Source organism: Argopecten irradians, chromosome 14 (assembly GCF_041381155.1).
Source record: "Argopecten irradians isolate NY chromosome 14, Ai_NY, whole genome shotgun sequence".
NCBI classification, from domain to species: Eukaryota; Metazoa; Mollusca; class Bivalvia; order Pectinida; family Pectinidae; genus Argopecten; species Argopecten irradians.
In genome coordinates, this window is record NC_091147.1 from 13,737,549 (window position 1) to 13,756,145 (window position 18,597).

At 34.3% G+C, this 18,597-nt stretch overlaps 2 protein-coding genes across 5 annotated transcripts in view; one reads left to right on the forward strand and one right to left on the reverse strand.

Annotated features, from left to right (window-relative positions):
• Positions 1-10,379, forward strand: part of LOC138307961 (transcriptional coactivator YAP1-like) — a 33,853-nt gene extending 23,474 nt beyond the window's left edge. For 2 of the 4 annotated variants that reach the window (XM_069248909.1, XM_069248911.1), the window contains 6 exons: positions 82-311; positions 1,477-1,712; positions 2,559-2,747; positions 4,016-4,112; positions 4,819-4,922; positions 5,398-10,379. In XM_069248909.1, the coding sequence (XP_069105010.1) occupies positions 82-311; positions 1,477-1,712; positions 2,559-2,747; positions 4,016-4,112; positions 4,819-4,922; positions 5,398-5,484 (943 nt within the window). In that variant the 3' untranslated portion in view covers positions 5,485-10,379. Of the gene's footprint in view, positions 1-81; positions 312-1,476; positions 1,713-2,558; positions 2,752-4,015; positions 4,113-4,818; positions 4,923-5,397 lie in introns of all 4 variants that reach the window. The other 2 variants (XM_069248910.1, XM_069248912.1) reach the window with 1 other exon arrangement.
• A 2,248-nt stretch (positions 10,380-12,627) lies between these two features.
• Positions 12,628-18,595, reverse strand: LOC138307964 (nucleoside diphosphate kinase homolog 7-like). Its single transcript, XM_069248916.1, has 9 exons — positions 18,450-18,595; positions 17,082-17,195; positions 16,306-16,472; positions 15,644-15,805; positions 15,313-15,467; positions 14,617-14,775; positions 13,998-14,233; positions 13,458-13,565; positions 12,628-13,065 (listed from the first exon to the last, which is right to left on the reverse strand). The coding sequence occupies exons 1-9, from the start codon at positions 18,450-18,452 to the stop codon at positions 13,033-13,035; spliced, it is 1,137 nt and encodes a 378-aa protein (XP_069105017.1). The 5' UTR covers positions 18,453-18,595; the 3' UTR covers positions 12,628-13,032.
• Positions 18,596-18,597: the final 2 nt, after the last annotated feature.

Sequence of the window (18,597 nt, forward strand, 5' to 3'; positions counted from 1 at the left end):
ATGTTGCAGAAAATATTGGTGTCATTTATGATAAGTGTATTTCACATTTTATTTTATATGGCATCCTTTTGCTTGTTTCAGTCATCTCACACAGACAACAACCTGGCAAGACCCTCGCAAAGCCGTCAGCACAACTGCCCTCAATAGTCAACAAAGCCCACCGTCTTCTCAGCAGTCTCCCAATGTATCGATGCAGAACCTTAACCTCGACGCCCTGCCCCAGGGCTGGGAACAAGCAAGCACACCTGAAGGAGACATCTACTACATAAATCATCATGAACGCACCACAAGTTGGTACGATCCAAGAATACGTAAGTATTGAAGGTCTCTCTCTTTTAAAAGTTTAAGCATAGGTGTTATAGACTAATATATAGAGAAAGGTAAGGAACTCCTCCATGATGCAAAATTGGGTAATTAATTTCAAAATATCCAGCCCAGATATCTCAACAGCTTCGGTTTGATTTTGATCTTTTTTGACCGACTGACATCACATACAATGTACTTGACGCTGTTAGAGTTAAATTTGTTTGACAGACCCATACATCAGTCTAAATTCATCAGACAAATTGGTCATAGCTTGCACTACCAAGCTCCACTCCGATTTACATCCAGTTTGGCATGCTGCGTTACTTAATATTGGACAGTATCCAGGCTACTGAATTGATGTTCATTTAATCAATGTTATCATTCTTTATACTTTGTTGAAAGTACAAATGTTCAATGGAAATTTTCATGCTCTTGCCATGAAACGAAATTGGGAAGAATGGGGGTTGTTTAGCATCAATATCCTTTCCGGTCCTGTCTGGGTTCAATGTCTTGTGTCATAATTCCTGGTGGAAGTGGGCTATTGATAAAAGTGATTTCTTCAGAGAGATATATGTCCTTTGATCATTGAATAGAAAATAAACTTTGTTGATTTTACATCAATTGGAAACTTACGCAAATAACTTTCGATGGTCGGTATGTAAGCGTGTGAGGAGTCTTAGAGTGAAACCTGTGTGCCTGGAGAAAACCCACATGATCCGGCAGGTGACCTCTGTCCTTTTCACGTCTGTGCTGGGTATCGACCCCTGGCCGGCTAGGTGAAAGACAAGCAGCTTAACCACTAAACCACTCGATCACCCTAACATCCCTAACCGATCATTGAATAGAAGTTTATTTGACAACTAAGGTCTTATAACTATACTATTGTTTATCTCATACCTGAGTGGTTTCTCTGGCTTATTGTCGGTTAGATCTTTCACTGGTGAATTTTGCAAAGTATCGGCGGCAATCCGTAATAGTGTGTTATCAATAAAGCTTTATCTTGACAAAGTTTAGTTACCACAAACAGTTATTTCTTGGAAATACGCATTGCTATTATCGATAGTTCACTACAAAGATCAACAGATTGTTCAGAGACAGAAAAATGTAAAAATTCCATGCAGTTGAAATTCAATTTCATCACCTCATTCCTTAAATCTTGTATCGTTACAGCTGAAAGAATGCGTCAACAAGCTAGAATAAACTCAGTAGGTCCTGGCCCTGGTCAGCAGCGACAGATGGGCCAACAGTTGGCTCCGCCTCCCCAACACCCACAACAACAACAGCAACAACAACAACAGAATGGGGGAGGCGGCACACAACGTTCACAGCAGGCAAACCTGCAATTCTCTAAACTTCAAATGGAGAAAGAACGGCTGCGCAAGAGACAGGAAGAAATAGCCCGACAGGTAGCTATTGGGGAGGTATTACAAGAAATATTGTAATTCACGCAAATGTTTGTAATTAACACAAATTTTGTAATTATTGGTTGGGGAGGTTTTACTAGAAATATTGTAATTAATGCAAATATTGTAATGTTTTGGAGAGCTAGTATTATATTTTCATTCTTGGAGAGGTACTTCAGGAAATATTAAACACAAATATGCTGTGATATCATGATTACTATGGTTCATACAACTTTTCTGTAAAGGAAAACTCATTCTCAAGATGACATCTGTTTTAAGTTTTATGTATATAACCAAAGACGAATATAGCCTTCATCTAGTAGAAATTGACAGGTATTATGATGAGAATTTCACATTGGTTATAGATGCCAAAGGGTCATTATGAAAATTGAAGTTTTAAGATATTTCTAAAAGAAGGCATTAATCAGTATGCATTACTAGGATAGAGTGAAGCTTATTCACAGAAAAGGAAGTTAATTAACTTATTGTTAGCTTATTACTTATTCACCCCTGAAGACACATTTAGACTCTTCTAAATCAAAGGCTAGAACAGTCCATCATGGAATTTCAGGGGTGAATGAGTTAAACTGTTATGTAAAGGAACTGTTTTGTTATTAATTCTCTTGTGTTATGTAAATCAATGTAAGTTAAACTTCCATGTGTTACATAACGTTTTGTCATTTAATTCATACATGTGAAACTGTTTTTGATTGAACATTTTGAAGAATCTTTTGATAGATTGATGCATTTTATTAAGTGAAGAGTAAAGCAGAGTAACTTTAGTTAAAGGAAGATAGATTAGATAGATAAATAGAGAGCCTGAGCTTAGCATTGTTGTTTTACCTCTAGGAGATGCTCCTGCGGGCACAAATGCAAGCACAGCAACAACTACAGCAGCAGCAGCAACAACAGGACGCGATACCTGTATCACAAAGTATTAACATATCTCAAGCCAACGAAATGACATCTGTCACCGACCCGTTCCTGGGACAAACAAACTCATCAGATCACTCGCGGCAAGAAAGCACAGATAGTGGAGTTGGTATGTTGCATCTTTGTAGGCTGAATTTTCATTGTTTGCTTCCCACAAAAAAATCAGTTTTATACTAGTTGAAATTTTAGGTATATATGGCTGAGCTACTTCAGTTTTGATTTAATTCCTGACTGAAAATTACACAATGTTCATTTTAGCTTATGGAGGCAACAGTAACAGTAAAAAAAATAGTACAGAAGAAGGAAAGGGGAGCAAATTCTCTGTTAAAACATGAGCAATAGGTAAAGGGAACTAATTCAGATTTCAGCGATTCATCAAGGAAAATAGCAATTTCCTTTTAGATAATTGGATGTTTGTACAATTATCTTGGAATGAAGCTCTTTTGGAAGACTTATAAATTATCATTTTGCATGAAAGTGATTTAGTGTGAATTATGATATAGGATATGACTGAAATGTGTTCCAGATATTAACTGTGGAATAGTTCTGGTCCAAAAGCTATATCTTACGAAGCTACACTAAAATAAATGTTCGCGAAGCTACACTAAAATAAATGTTCACAATGCATAAAAAATTGATGATTGGATGTTATAGTTTTCTTCTGTAAATTGAGTCTTCTGTATCTGTTACAAAAGCTAAATGGCAATAATTACTAGTAATATCAAATGCTATAAAGCTGTACATATACTCTGATTGTAAGGGGAACGCAGTAATGGAGGTATGTATACAGAGGCGTAGTTATATGTGTGTATGTTGTGTATATGGACCCGTCTACTTGAGAACCAGGTGTTCTTTTAAGTTTCTCTTTAAATTATGTTGACTATCAGACCAGTTTCATTGCACATGACTAGTAAATTATATGAAGTAAAAACCAGATAAAAAGAATGCATGGAAATACAAAGTACAAACACATAGTTAACCTTCTTATATATAATATGGCAACATTTTGATTGCTTGAATATATCAAATAATTACCTAAATAAATAATTACTGGTTGCTAGGGAAACATCAACTCACTTGAATACCATAGAAATTATGTCGTGGTTAACAGGGCCCAGTTTCATGAACATTCCTCAACTTTAAGGAATTTCTTAATTTAGATTTCCCCATAGAAAAGCATTACAACAGTAAAGGAAAAATCTTCAGTTAAGGAGCCTTCCTTAAAATCTGCAATGCTTTCCTCTGGAGAATTTTAAGTTAATGGATTCCTTAAAACTTAAGGAAAATTCGTGAAACTGGGCCCAGATTGTGTAACATCAACGTAGGGAAGTGATGTAGTGTCTAGCTGGTATCATATGGTGTCATTGGGTTGTGTTGAAGGTGGAATGGGAACTGGGACCAACTATAGCATGCCTAGAACTCCTGAAGATTTCCTGAGCAACGTAGACGAAATGGACACCCAAGAAGGAGGTAGGTCTATCAAAGTGCAGGTGATGTTTAGTATATCTCTAGATCTTGTCACAGCTGTACATGTAATATATATAGCCTCAGCTGTCACAAGATGTTAACCTTATTATAGCACGCTTGGCTATTGACCACATGGTCACAACTTGGCTGCAACACACAACGTACACAGGAGGTCATCCTTGAATGACCCTGGTTGTTGCAAGGGAGACCGTTCTTAAATGACACTGGTTGTTAATAGAAGATGAATCTAATCGGCTATTGTGACTTCAAATCTCTGTACGGAAAATATGGAAAAAGAATTACGTTAATTTTGTTCTGATATAAAGTTATTGGCATGTTGTTGAAGTAACATCAGTTCAAATCCCAGGTTGAGTATTATGATGTAGCTTCAAGCACAACTTGAGCTAAATTTTAAGGTTCACATCCTAGCATGGACATGATTGTTTCCTGGAACAAGAATATCTGGGATGATCTTAAATGCTGAGCTAGTGACAGTGACCCACAACTTAAAATCCCAGATTTTGTATTCTGTAACAAGAATATTACTTGCCTTGATGGTCCCGCACTGCAGTAGGACATGCACACTTTTGTAGTGACCAAATGGCCAAGAGCTTGTGTCCATCTCTGTACAAATGATAAAGTTACATCTAATGTATTCTAGTGTCTGAAATATAGATACATGTATTAACATTTAACTTGTCAATTACAGGACACAGACAGGGGGATTTTAATAACATGGACATTGGAGGTAACATAGGAGAAAGTGGAGAGCCAAGCAACATGGATAGTGAAGACTTGGTACCTAGTTTACAGGTAAGACAGAAACAGATGAGTTTACATTTGAAAAAGACAACATTAAAAAAAGACTACACTTTCCTCTTGACTTCACATTTGTATACAGAACTTTCTTCATAATGTAGTAGGAGGGGAAAAATGCACAGCTAAACTGGGATTTGATCCCAAAACTTAATGTTCAACCTGATCTATCACTGTTCCAATAAAGCCTTATAAGCTGACCTCTTAGTCTTTCAAAATGAAATATCTTTTATGACACGTCAGTGTAATATTGGCTTGATATATCTTGAGAAAATGACACATTGATGTAGAATGCATATTTCTTTTCTTTTGATTCTGGTTGGAATATTTTGGTTTGATGTCTTCAAATGTTCAACTTTTAGATACTGTATTCTTTTTATAACATAGAGGGTATAGAGTATAGACACCATTATATGATAAAATTATTCCTTTTTAAGATTCTTATTAATTCTTTGGGTTTTTTTCTTTGCAGGAAGATATTAGTAATGAACTGTTAAATGACATGGAGAATGTGTTAAATTCGAACAAGCTGGAGGACAATCTACTGACCTGGTTGTGAGAAATTAAGAGGTCAAAAGTTCATTATTACATTGGAAACCATCACAGGGTCGGCAGGGGGCGGAGCCATATCCTGCCAATCATTTTGGCAGAGGGCAGAGTCATCTTTTGTAAAGTCATGATTGGAAGGGCATTGATGAGAGGCGGAGCTAAGCCCTGTCAATCATGATTTCAGGAGATTGGAACTCCCTCTGTCAGTCTTCTTGTTTTATATCACTGTTCCATGTTGCCAGTTGAAATTATTTCTGGTGAGAGTATTCACTTGAAATAACTGATGGAATCATTGTTAAATAATGTTTTCTTTTTTTTCAATATGAATTATTTTTCCAATAGACTTTTTTTATAGAATATCAGGGAAAAATATGAAAACAATTTAAAAAAATATATTTTGTATTCAAGTGTATGATAGAGTATTTCACTCGTGTATGACAGTACCATTGAATTCTTGTTGTTTCTACACGGTTGATGGATATATCCATCAGTGTGGTTGGTCGTAATATAACAAGGTTTTCCAATCTTGTATTTTGTTGCCCCTATAAAAAGAATTGTATCTAAAGCATGATATGTAAGTGTTTTTTTCGTATCATATGTGGTTCAAGCGGTGCTCTGAAGTACAAGTTATGTATATTTATTTCGTGTTTAGAGATTTTTCGAGCATTTTGCTATAGCGTACTTGTGTGTAATTTGGCCGATCACTTCTCTGTTGGTATTTAGTAATGGATTAAAATATATACAAACTTGAACAACAACATCATCAAACGTCAATGACAACTTATAGCATCATTAATATACATGTATTCTTCAAGGAGGAACATTCAGATTCATTGGGGAGAAACAAAAATGCTATAAAGATAATAATTGAATAAGCCACCCTCCATAAAATCATTTGGTTTGAGTTATGGAATGACATTTGATGTGGTGGTCCCCTAACTTGGTGATATTATTGTTCAAACGAAGTTATACATTTCTTTCTTCGAAACTGTGTAACTCTTAAAAACTGCTGATTTTTTAAAGCATTTTCATCTTAATGAATATATGTAATTAATTTAATGCCTTTCAATTATTTTACATCTAGTAATTTCAATATAACAATATGCATTTCAGACTTTTTATGAACTTTTTCAATTGTTGTATACTATTTAAAAAAAGGAATGTTGTTTTTCATATCTCTAGGATTCTTTAAAACTGGGGCAGGCTCCCCAATCGATTTAAAGGAAGTGGAAAAAAAAAAGAGTCTTGTATCAAATACTTTATGTTGTCATTCATAAAAAGAATGTTTCAATTCAGTAAAATCTGTACAAACCTTGTATTTCAATGGAGACATCAGTGTATTCTCTACTAAAAGTTATATCAGTGTTATATGTTTATTTTGACAATCCCTCACAGCGAGGGATAAAGAAGTTTCTTTTTTCCTATTGACCAACAGTCAGCAGCCAATACGGACTGAAGTTTGTTCGTGAATTTTTTTCTTATGCTGCTATAGGAATTACATCGAAGTTCTGTTTAGCAGTTTTGGCTGGTATGAATGTTGTCATCAATCATTCGCTGGTGTAACTTTTAGATTCGATAGTATCGTCAAGCTTTTCGTGTTAGGTGTCCGAATTTGTCCAGCTTTTTGTATTAGATGTTCGACTATGCAAAGTTGTCGGTTATTTATTGGAAAAATGGGGGTTTTAGAAGTTTTTTTCTCTTTGTTGAAAAAATTGTTAATTCTTTTTTATATTCAAATTGCAATATTTGTATACAACAAAAAAAGAAGAATTAGATTTTGGTATGGAAGAGTGTATATATACATATAATCCCAATATATTAAACTACTAGGGTCCGTACCTCTATACAGTTTATCACTTGTGTTGATGATGATATGATGAGAATAACAATTTTATTAATTATCTAGTAGAAGTTTAAGATTTTATCTGATATTTTTTGACATTAAGCATGATTGATGTAGAATTAGATGTTAACAGGCAGTATATAACAGTTTTAAATATCTTTAATTAAATATTAACCCCAGAACTTTTATTCATTTCGGACATAGTTTTATTTACTAACGAATGTTCACTTAGAGTTAAGGGAATATAGTCCTTGTGTATAGTTGTTCAATAAATGGGACGTGGTGATATGTTTTCTTTCATTTCCTTCTTTCCTTTTTTGGGGAAAAAAGGTTAAAAAAAATCTTTCAAAATCAAAAATCAATGAAAAAAGTGATAGGTGACTGTTTATGACTATTTTCAGTGTATGTTTCATTGGGCCGATTGTTTAGGTATCTTTAGGAGTCTTGATTAGGAGGTCGCAACAAATCCCATTGATAACTAATTATTTTAAGCGGTTGTTATAGACACCTATATATAGATGACTTTTCTACTGTGAATTTTGGTGTTAAGGTTGTACAATAACTTTGTAGAGATTTGTCTCCTGAATACTGGAGGTAAAGAAACTATCTATTGTTGTGACCGCCAAGTATTGAGGATATAAGTAAGGCCAACATTTGTGATAAAGAGTTGTCTCCCCTCCAGAGTGCTGTAGCATTGACGACTAAGTACGTGATTTCGTTGTTGTGGTGGTATTGTATAAGTAGTCTTTTGATACGCAGAGAGCACCCGCATGAAAGATTTGTTTCTGAATGCTGATGATAATTCACACTTACAAGTGCATTCAAAAAGTGCCATACCCAGTTAATACTATTTACATCTGGAGCCTGTGGTCATTGAAACTTGTGTCCGTTGAAATTAACCTGGACCAAGACCATAAACAATATGTTGGTTCCTTAATGTCAAACCGTCCAATCTGACTGGGTATTAATAGTTATTTTTCGTGTATTTCGGGGCATTCAGAAATAAATGTTATTCAGCATTTTTATATTTTTATCGATATTTTTTTTAAAAATACCAGACCCACAAGAATTGTCCATTTACAATTGTTGTAGGTACCTGTTAAAAAGTTAAATGCAAATATTGTCTGCATTAACTTTTTCATTACATGATGCTTGGAAACAATATCATACGTATTGTTTTCATGTCATGTATATTACAATGATTCCAAAGTTCACGACTGTTGAAATGTTTTAAAAAGATTTTATTTTGGTACACTGTGGAGACTTTTGATACCTGTGCTTTGGTAGCACATATTTTTTATGAGAAAGGCAGTCTGGGATAGGCCGTTACATAAAACAGTATACATTCCAAATGTCCATGTTATTTTGATGGCTCCTTTCTCGCTGAAGAAATTCTCCAGACGATTCTCGAGAGATGTGATGCTAGGGAAAGTCGTACTGATTAATTAAATGGTAGTTAATTAATGAATTTATGATGCCAACAAAATGTCTTTGTTGAGCACAACTACCACAGACGGAAAAAGTCTGAAACAAAAAGGCTAAAACACGATATTGTTTAATAAAACAGGTGTTTTTGACTGCTATGGGAATGAAGATTATTACGTTTCGTTAACACAAATCCTTTCATCTCAAAAACTTGTAACTTGTCCTTCGCTTCACTGATCTGACTCAATTGTAACTGGGGTCAGCCAGTGAAGGAAAGGACGTGAAAGGGTTTAACACTTCTCACCCATTTTGGATTTACATAATCCTAATATTTGTACAAATGTACATTAAGAATTATTTCTGAGATGGAGATTTAATCTGTCTTGGGGATAGTGAGGGTTGATTTAATTGTTTCTCATGATTATTAGTATGGACAGTTCTGAATAGCAAATTAACTTTTTAAGATATAAAGATTTCTGTTAATATGAACTGATGTCACAATTCCTTTATGCCCTTATTGTTTGTTTTTATTAAGTGCTATGATTTATACCATAGAAATTGATACATGTTTGAATGTTTTTGTGCATAAAAGGTAAAAGAAAATCAAAAAAAAGTTTTTTTTACTTTGTAACTTCAACAGATGACAATGATACTGGTGATATTTCATATAAAATTGTCATCGTGTTGGTGCTAATTCCGAATCGGAGGTATTTGAACTTTTAACACAAGTCATAGTTGAATTGGTGTAAGAGTATAGGAAAATGGTTTGTGTTTTAAATGTTTCTGAAAAACCTGGCGATTTAAACCCAACTTTTATGCACAAATGTATTCTGCACTTTGCCCTGTAGTCATTTTAACCTCGTACATATTTTGTCCTTGACCCCATTAATTTCTACCCTGCCCATTTTCATTTTTTCCATGTACCCCTTTGTAGTACCCCATCCCCATGGTTACCGTCCTCGATATTGACATTGAATGGAGGCAAAGAAATTGTAGGAAACTAAGGGAGACCACTCGAGTGCACGTCAGCTGGGCTGGCAAAGCCTGCAGGAAAAATGATTAAAAAACCAATGAATTCTTGTATCAAAATGTCTTTATACAAAACAATCAGCAGTTTATCCTTCCGTCAGCAACACTTGCTTTTAGTCATAAGCAAATATACATTCCAAAATTTTTGTATTCATAGCAGGATATTTTAATGCTGCTCCTGTAATTAATTGATCTTGTGTGAATAGCTTCCAATTATTGCCACTTTTTTTCCTACAATTTTTCATTTGCAGTATAAACTCCATTTGAAATCACCTCATACCCGTAGTACATTATGATATTTTTTCTCCCCATAGTCATTTTTTTATCAGTTTTTTTTTTGTCCATCAGTGAAAATGACATTTAAATACATATATAAATATTATAGAAAATATATATCTTTTGTCTATAAAAAAAACATTGACCCTAGGGGTCAATAGTAAAACTCTGTTAGCACTGAAATGTAAATACGATCTCAACCAAATTTCACCTATCATAGATTTTACATTATATTCAGTGGTGAGATGTTTGTTCATTATATTTGTATCCCAGTTATGGGTAAAAAAGAAAATTAAAGAGAAAAAAATGTAAATAAAAATAAGCAAAAAGAAGTAATTTGTTTGTTGTAATTGAATGGTTTGGTTTGATTGTGTTGTCTATGAATAACCAAGGTCATTTTAGGATGGGCACGGTTTAAAGACATGGAGAAAGCAGGAGTACTAGAAAATACAGACCTGCTGTCAGTACTGTCAGCAATTGCCCCACACACAGGATTAAAACTTGTGACCGAGAGGTGAAGGATTTGTAGGAGGAACATAATGTGTCTTGATGTCTTAACCATTCAAACACAACAGTCGCATGAAGAACCGTCTTTAAAAGCAGACACTATCAACCAATAGGCACTAATTGACTTGTGAACATCTAGAACTCCCACTCTGTCTTATTTGAGCAAGATTGGTGAATAGCTATACTGGTCAGCGACCAATTCTTGTCAATTCTCACATGCATGATTACACATGATTTTTCAAGCCATTTTTTGTGAACACATTCATGGCAGCATCTTATATTAAAATGTGACTTTATATATGGAAATTTATGTGTAACCATACAGATACACAAATGCGATGATGAGAATTGGTTACCTGCCAGTAGTCATAATAAGGAAAAAGGTATCAACCAATCGGAGGCAGTGGTGGCCATCTTCGATGTAGTTATCTTAACTTTCTGTCTATCATATTCTGTTAAGGGTAAAGTCAGAGCAACTATGTTCCAGCCATTTTCTCAAGGATGAGGTCTTAAATCTGAAACTATTTTGATTTGCCTTTTCAGTTAAAGACTCGGATTACTAGAAATTAGGACCAGACGGTATAAACACTCGTTCTTCAATCTCAAAAACTACCTACTAGGAAACGTGGTATGCACTAGATGACTTTTCAGGAAATGATGCCATGGCATTAAATCACTGCGCACTCTCACTGTTGTATGAAATGTATACCTTGTTCTACATATGTATAACTTAGACAGTCCTTCAGACAAAAAAAAATGCTCATTATCGCAGGTATGCCTTGTCTAACAACACTTCATTATCTAGGCTTAGAGTCATGTCATACATCTGAAGGTTAAGCCAGTGCTTGTAAGTGTCTGAAAAAGCCATAAAAATCTGCATTATTGATTAGTTAAAGATAATCAGAACCACCAATGATTAACCAGAAATTTTAAAAAGATTTATGACCCGCAACCTTGTTCCAGTTATAACAGAAACTAGGACATTATATGAACATTATACAACTCGTGTACTATTGACATTTCTTAAATTTGCTATGATGTTCAGTCAAACCAGGTAAAAGGGGCACCAAAGGGTCACAGAAAAGTGTCCTTTATAGATAGGTGTCTAAACAGTAAAGTATATTGCACCAAATGAGAGTCTGTCCTTTATAGACAGGTGACTTTAATATAAAGGTATCTTTTATAGCAAGTTAGACTGTATATGGTATAGCAAAAATGAATTTGTTGTTTTGGTTTTGTCTTAAAAACAAGCTAGGTTGTGCCAAGTTTGTAAGATGGAGGAATGCTTGAGTACCCTGAGAAAAACCACACATTAACCATGTGGCTTCTGTGGCCTTATCTTACGAAAAAGATTTGACTCAGAACATCAGTTCAGCATCACAAACTCCAACTCATGATGAAACATGGGCCTTGGCATCTGTGTAAAATCAATTTTGTGAGATCAATATGAAGGCCAATGGTTAAGATATTTACAGAGATGTTATCATTGCCGGTACAACATGTATCGGTAATTCCTTTCACTATAATATATAAGCCGTATGCCCTTTTTCCATGTAAACAAGTAGTGATTTGTACAATGGAAAACACAGTAAATGTAACTGTTATTGTAGTAATGTTTTCCTTTGTTAATCCTTTAGGAGTGTATAAAGGTACCATTCTGATCTATCAAACTTTCTTCCATTCCTTTCACAGTCAGACAAAGGAAAGTAACTCGAATAGATCAGAATGAAAAAAGGTGAAGCTCATATTCACTATAAATATTTGAATACTTGTACCTTAGAATACCCTGCAATCATGGTCCGTTTTATCAGTGCATAGACAGTTTATGTGACATATTGCTGTCACAAGAAATAGTTTACAAAATACAACATGGATAAACAGCCAAATAGATATACCATATTCGCTGTACTTCCTCCCCTAGGCCTCTGGAGGACTTAAGTTATATAAGCACACTCATCCCATAGATTTAATGATGTTTTACAATTTTATGATGCTTTTAATATCAGCATTGTAACCGGACTATTCTTCAAAAATTCTATTTGTCTGTTGTGGAAATAAAAATCAACAAACAAATTGATAGATAATGATGTATTGATGAATCGTTTTAAAAAGATATTTACACAGATAAATACATTAATGATGTAAATGAAATAGTCTATATTGTGATGATGACATAGATATTCTTCAATCTATGCTTTTTTAAAATACATACATCTTCAGTATCAAAAGAGCGTATGTTCATATAACAAATTCTGCAATAGTTCATCTCCATCATGATACCAGCACTGGAGTATTTGGCTCCGCCGTACGATCTGGACATAAGCTTAAGGACAACAGGTCTATCACAGTCTAAAAATCTCCTGCATTCATACTTCTGTAACATTGTTTCGACCTCTCTTAATATTTTTTTTGAATTTTTTTTTATAAGTCCAATGAATGGTTGGAAATATTTTGGGAATTCTATCTGTCCACACCAGATCAGCGATTGAGGATTCTGAAGAAATATTCAACCTGGAAAACAAGTAAGATACCACATTACTCACAAAATCATGTATAAATTATCTTTAATGATCATCTGGACATTATTAAAGATGCTCCATTGCCGACAGAGCTTAAATGATATTCATGATTTAAACAATAATTGGTGTTTAATTGTGTATATATCTGTCTAATTAACACAAAAATACTATAAAATAATTTATCTTCCCTTTTGTGTGCATTGCACAATCAGTGTATTTTTTCGGGATGCAATTAATTATTTTTATACATATTCCAAATGTATAATTTTATAATTTATTATGCGCCCCCCCCCCCCCCCCCCGAAGTTTCATAATGGACTGTTCCACTCCTTGATTTAGGGAAGTCTAAATGTGTTTTCAGGAGAGAACAGGTAAATATTGTACCTCTAGTACTCCATCCTCTGGTAAGTCTGTGCAGTGTACAGCGTTCTGTATCTTGTCAGTTCCAAACTTAGCTCGTAACGTCCTGGGCCTCAAGTGACGAGCAATTTCCTATCAACAAACAGACGAAAATTTCAACTAACAAAGAGTGTTGAAAACTGAACCACTTGTGTATGTCGTTTGAAAACTAATGAAAGCAAAACTTTTATTAAGTTTGAAATTTGACAACCTATAAATTGGTTTTCTATGATATGTGTATTATATATTCAATATTACAGAGTTATCTGCCCTTGTGTTTAGGTATTGATTGTAATATCATGAGCCTGTAGGTGTATTGTCAAATTTTTAAACGAAAATGACGTAAACTAAATGATGATGTCAAAACTGATACCTTCCCACAAGGAGATAACTCTGTGACATACAAAAACAGAATACCAGTAAAAGTTTTCATTTGCATCTTTTGAAATCTGTATTTGTGTATACCCCTATGATTCCACCAGTGATATTACTGATCATATACCCCTTAGGGATTCTAGTACTTACAGGGTCTGTTGGGCCAACCATTTGTCGGAAGGTGACGGGCGCATCCTTGGCACGAACCTCTAATGCTATACATGGTCCAGATGTCAGTTCGTTAACCATGGCACCATATTCCTGGACGACACCCTTGTACACCTCGAAAAACTCCTCGGCGTTGGCCTTCTCCATGTGGAACACCTGTAGCATGGAGATCTCAAAGCCTGTCTCCATGATTTGGCTGATGATTTCACCTGCATTTCCTGTTGGGAAATAGATTGCTAGTTAGTTAAATTGGTTCAAGTTTGACATTTTTTGTCCAATATTCTACATTATAAAAGCAGTAAAGATGATAGAAGCATCTCTTCCTCTGTATAATGTTTTATTTAAATATCTTCCCTGTATAATCTCCTATTGCGATAACCCTGCTGCCCTAAACTCATTCACCCCTGAAGACACAGTTAGACTCTTCTAAGTCAAAGACTAGACCAGTTCATTATGAATTTAGGTGGGAATGAGTTAGGGATTGCCTCTTCTATAAAACATGATGTATTATCAACAGCTAAAACACATGTCATTTTCTGTAAAGTTCATTATTAAATGTTAACTTAGATAACTAAAAATAAAACTCTCATTATTATTTTACCTGATTTGACTGCATGAGGCTTGATAACACAGCATGTGCACTCGCTGAATTTGGCTGTGCTACGTTGTACTTGGCTTCCATTGGATGGGAAAAAGAATTCAATTTCTCTTGCTGCTGAACCAATACTATCTGAGCCATGACAGGCATTCCTGATAGCATCTGTAACAATGAAAATAACACATATAACCTTATATGGATCTGATATGTGAAAATGACCCAAAATATGTACTGAAAATACAACATATTTTTGTTGTGTATTTTGTTTTCATGCCAAGTGACATTTCATTTAATTTCATGATTTACAGGTAAAAAGTTCAATTGCACTAGTAGTTGATTTTTTTATAGCAAACTTATGTTCATGAATTCAATTTGGATGAGACAATGATTTGGCTTACATTATCTCCCAGTTCAGAAAACTCTTACGGGAGTTATGAGTTATCTCCCTTAATTATTTCAATTTCCAATACTATGTTTATATTCTTTTTCAAAATGCAGCATATACCGGTACATATTTAATATCGAGTGGTTTCTTTTTATACAAATACTGACAAATTAGATTTAATATAAGCACAAAATAAATTTCTGAGCATCTACTAAGAGCAATAATGTTTCTATTTGATAGAAATATGAAAATCAGAAGATACAACTGAATCTATCAAGATTTGTCCTGCGTTACAGAGATAGAATGTGACTTACCTGTCCCAAATCGAGCCCTAATGGAGTTAGGTGCCTGTTCTCGTGCCGCAGCTGGGTCAGTCGGTCCTAGGAGGTCCGCCCACTGGGAGACACAATCTGGTCCCATCAGTTCTATCGCTATTAGTGGACCACTAGTCATGTAGCTCAAGAGATTACTGTGAGAAAAGTCAAAGACAAGAAATTTAGAATTATTTTTACCAAGGATAAGTTAGGTCTATCTTCTGTATGGAGCCCTACCACTCCAATTTTAATATCATATCCTGGTCTTCCAATGGACCCCCATTGACACCCTCTCTCCCATCTCAACCCTACATTGCTACAATACACTTACTCAAAATATGTTTTCCCTTGATGCTCCTGATAGAACTCATAGGCTTCGTTACGAGTCAATTGGCACATCTTCATGTTGGCAATCAGGAAACGGTTCTTAAACAGTAGATCGAGGACCTGGCCCATTTTGGGAACAGCATCTGGTTTTATTAAGCCAAGCGTCCTGAAATAAAAGTTTTTAAAGGTGATTAAAGCAATTATTCAGTTTCTGAAGATTACAAATAATTACATCATGTCAGTTATAGCAGTGTACTGATCAATCTCTTTTAACAATTTATCATTTTATTCAATCGATGAAAAATTGGATAATAAAAAGGTAAATCAGTAAAAAAAAGAAGAATAAAGAGCAGAAAAACACCTCAAAGAACACAAAAGTTTTATCAATCTCATTTTTGTCTTATATTCTGTGTATTTTTTTAGGAAAATTGCCATTCTATGTAAACTAATTATAAAGTTTATTACTGAAGTGAAGGGAGGTAACTATATTACAATATAATTTTTTTCATTTGTGTTAAAGGAATTTCTTTAACTTATTAACATGTAATGTCTTTATTGATGGAGATTTGATACTAAATGAATGCATTGTACAGTTATCTACGTATTATGTGAACCATTTTGACGAAACCAAATTCATTCATATTTATTTTGAAACCAGTTGCATACCTCTCTTTTTTGTTTGCTAGTCGCCTTCTTGTAAACTCATCACCGTAGTCTACAAAATTAAGCTGTCTAGAGAATACATTTAGAGTGCTGTTGATGTAAAGGTCCTCAAGTCGCAGATCATCCATCTTCGTTCTTTTCAAAAACACTCTGTGGTTTTTGACATCAAACTGAAAATTAACGATTTAAAAATATTAAATATGATCTGTCTCTTCAGCTTGAATGATTATCACTAAGATTAGTATTTTCCCTAGTTTTCAACAGAAAAACATTCAAAGCCACAAACTTATTAATCTGAAACATATTTATGAATGATGTCACTAATTATAGTCTGAACATGTAGTATTAAGTTTTTAGGATATCTTAAAACAGATTAGTTATAATATTTTCCAATGATACAGTGTGTAAACAAGTATGGAGTTTTAGATAGCAGTGATTTTTCAGGATATTTTGTGAAAAAAGTTTTTGACACAAATTGGGAATTTTTAATTGCAAATACACTGTAGTGGTTTAAGGGAAAAGTTAACCAATACTGAACATGGTGTTATACCCAATAGGTAATTTATTATTGTAGAACTGTTTTATTTTATGATATATACTTGTTTTTACATTGACCTGTATATCATCAACAAAACAATCTTTTATCTTTTTTTTCCCTCAGCAATTCAATTAGGGAATTTTTCATTGTAATTGGGAAAAATATAGGGGGGTTTGGCATTGGGAATGGGGTCGTTTACCGACCCCAGTTATAGAAGGAGAAAAATCACTGAATAGCATACCATCTCCACAGTTTTGTCCTTCACATAGTACATGAACTGGTATCTGCGTTTGAAGGCAGCATGGGGATCATACCACTCTGCAATAAAGCAGTATCTGTCTTCACAGCCCTCACTCTGAAAGGAAACAACGGAGGTAATTCAAGTTTCTGAAGAACAATTTCGAAAAGTACAATTTTGTTATCTCATTTTGTTTCCAATGTTTATCAATGTTACCATCATTCTTTGAATCTAAAAGTATATAAAAATCGTGAAAGCCTTTCTATATCTATGATAAAGAATCACCTCAAAGTTCCAGTTAATATGAATACCCATACAATATAAATGTACATGCATGTCAGAACAGACAATTTGTGTTCATGTTGTAAATGCAGAGTAGCACTAATGAGTATACATGTATTGTACTCTAAAAATATTTTCTCAAAACAAAAAGGAATATAAAGTTTCTGCTCCTTTATATATATAATGGACAATTCCTATGGTCAACTGAACTGACTAAGTATGTAGTGTATGGTGGAAGTTAGGTTCAACGTCACTAAAATTCTATTACAGGTCATAATGTGCATCTTTTACTAAATGTGATTTGATGTAAATACACGTATTCAGTTTCATTATACATGTACAGTAGCTATATAGCTAGTCACAATGCCTAAATTTAGGGGGATTTCCTCAGCAGTTTTTCTTTGAGGAAGGTGTCAACCCCAGGATGTGATCGATGCATACTCAGATATGTACTTTTTTTCATTAATTAAAAAAAAAATTAACAAAAATAATGATCGCGTGTAATGAAAGCATTTGCTTAGCTATGCACTATATGCAGATAACTGAAGAAACACCGTTCATCTAAGCAGTTGCAGATTGTCAGATATCCAGTTACCAAGTAAATTAAATTTATATATACATCTTCACATAAAACTCACATGATGTCGGACAGTCTTGCTACTGGTAATTACTTGTTTCTTATAAGGAATCTTAATCGTTAGCATACAGTTGAGCTTTTGTACATATCATTCAATTACCATATTAACCATGATATTATTAGTGATCATCAATATCTGTGCATAAACTCTATCAGCTATATATTGCTGTACAAGATAAACAAAACACACATTTTTGGTTTCGTTAATGTTGCTTCTTATCAGTTTGGCGATATTGTCTGCGTCAGTAATGTTAATAATGTGATACCAATGTGTGAATTTATGTTAAAAATAATCACCATGTGATGAAAAGTAAATCTGTGATTCAAAACATGTTCAAACTTCGCTGACAAAGTCAGAAAACAGCTTGCATTTTCCATTCAAAATCATGCCACTAGTAACATGTTTCATCCTAGTTATTAACATATATGTCAACGTAAGTGTTTCATCTTACCATTTTTGTTTCATTCACTGTTGTAATCCAAAGAACAATCGCTCAAATTCGATCTCATCAATGTCCCTCCAAAGCCCGGTGTTGTTGTTGGCAACAGTCTGTCCACTGTTAGGACGTAACAATGATTTTGATTGGCTGACCAGTCTAC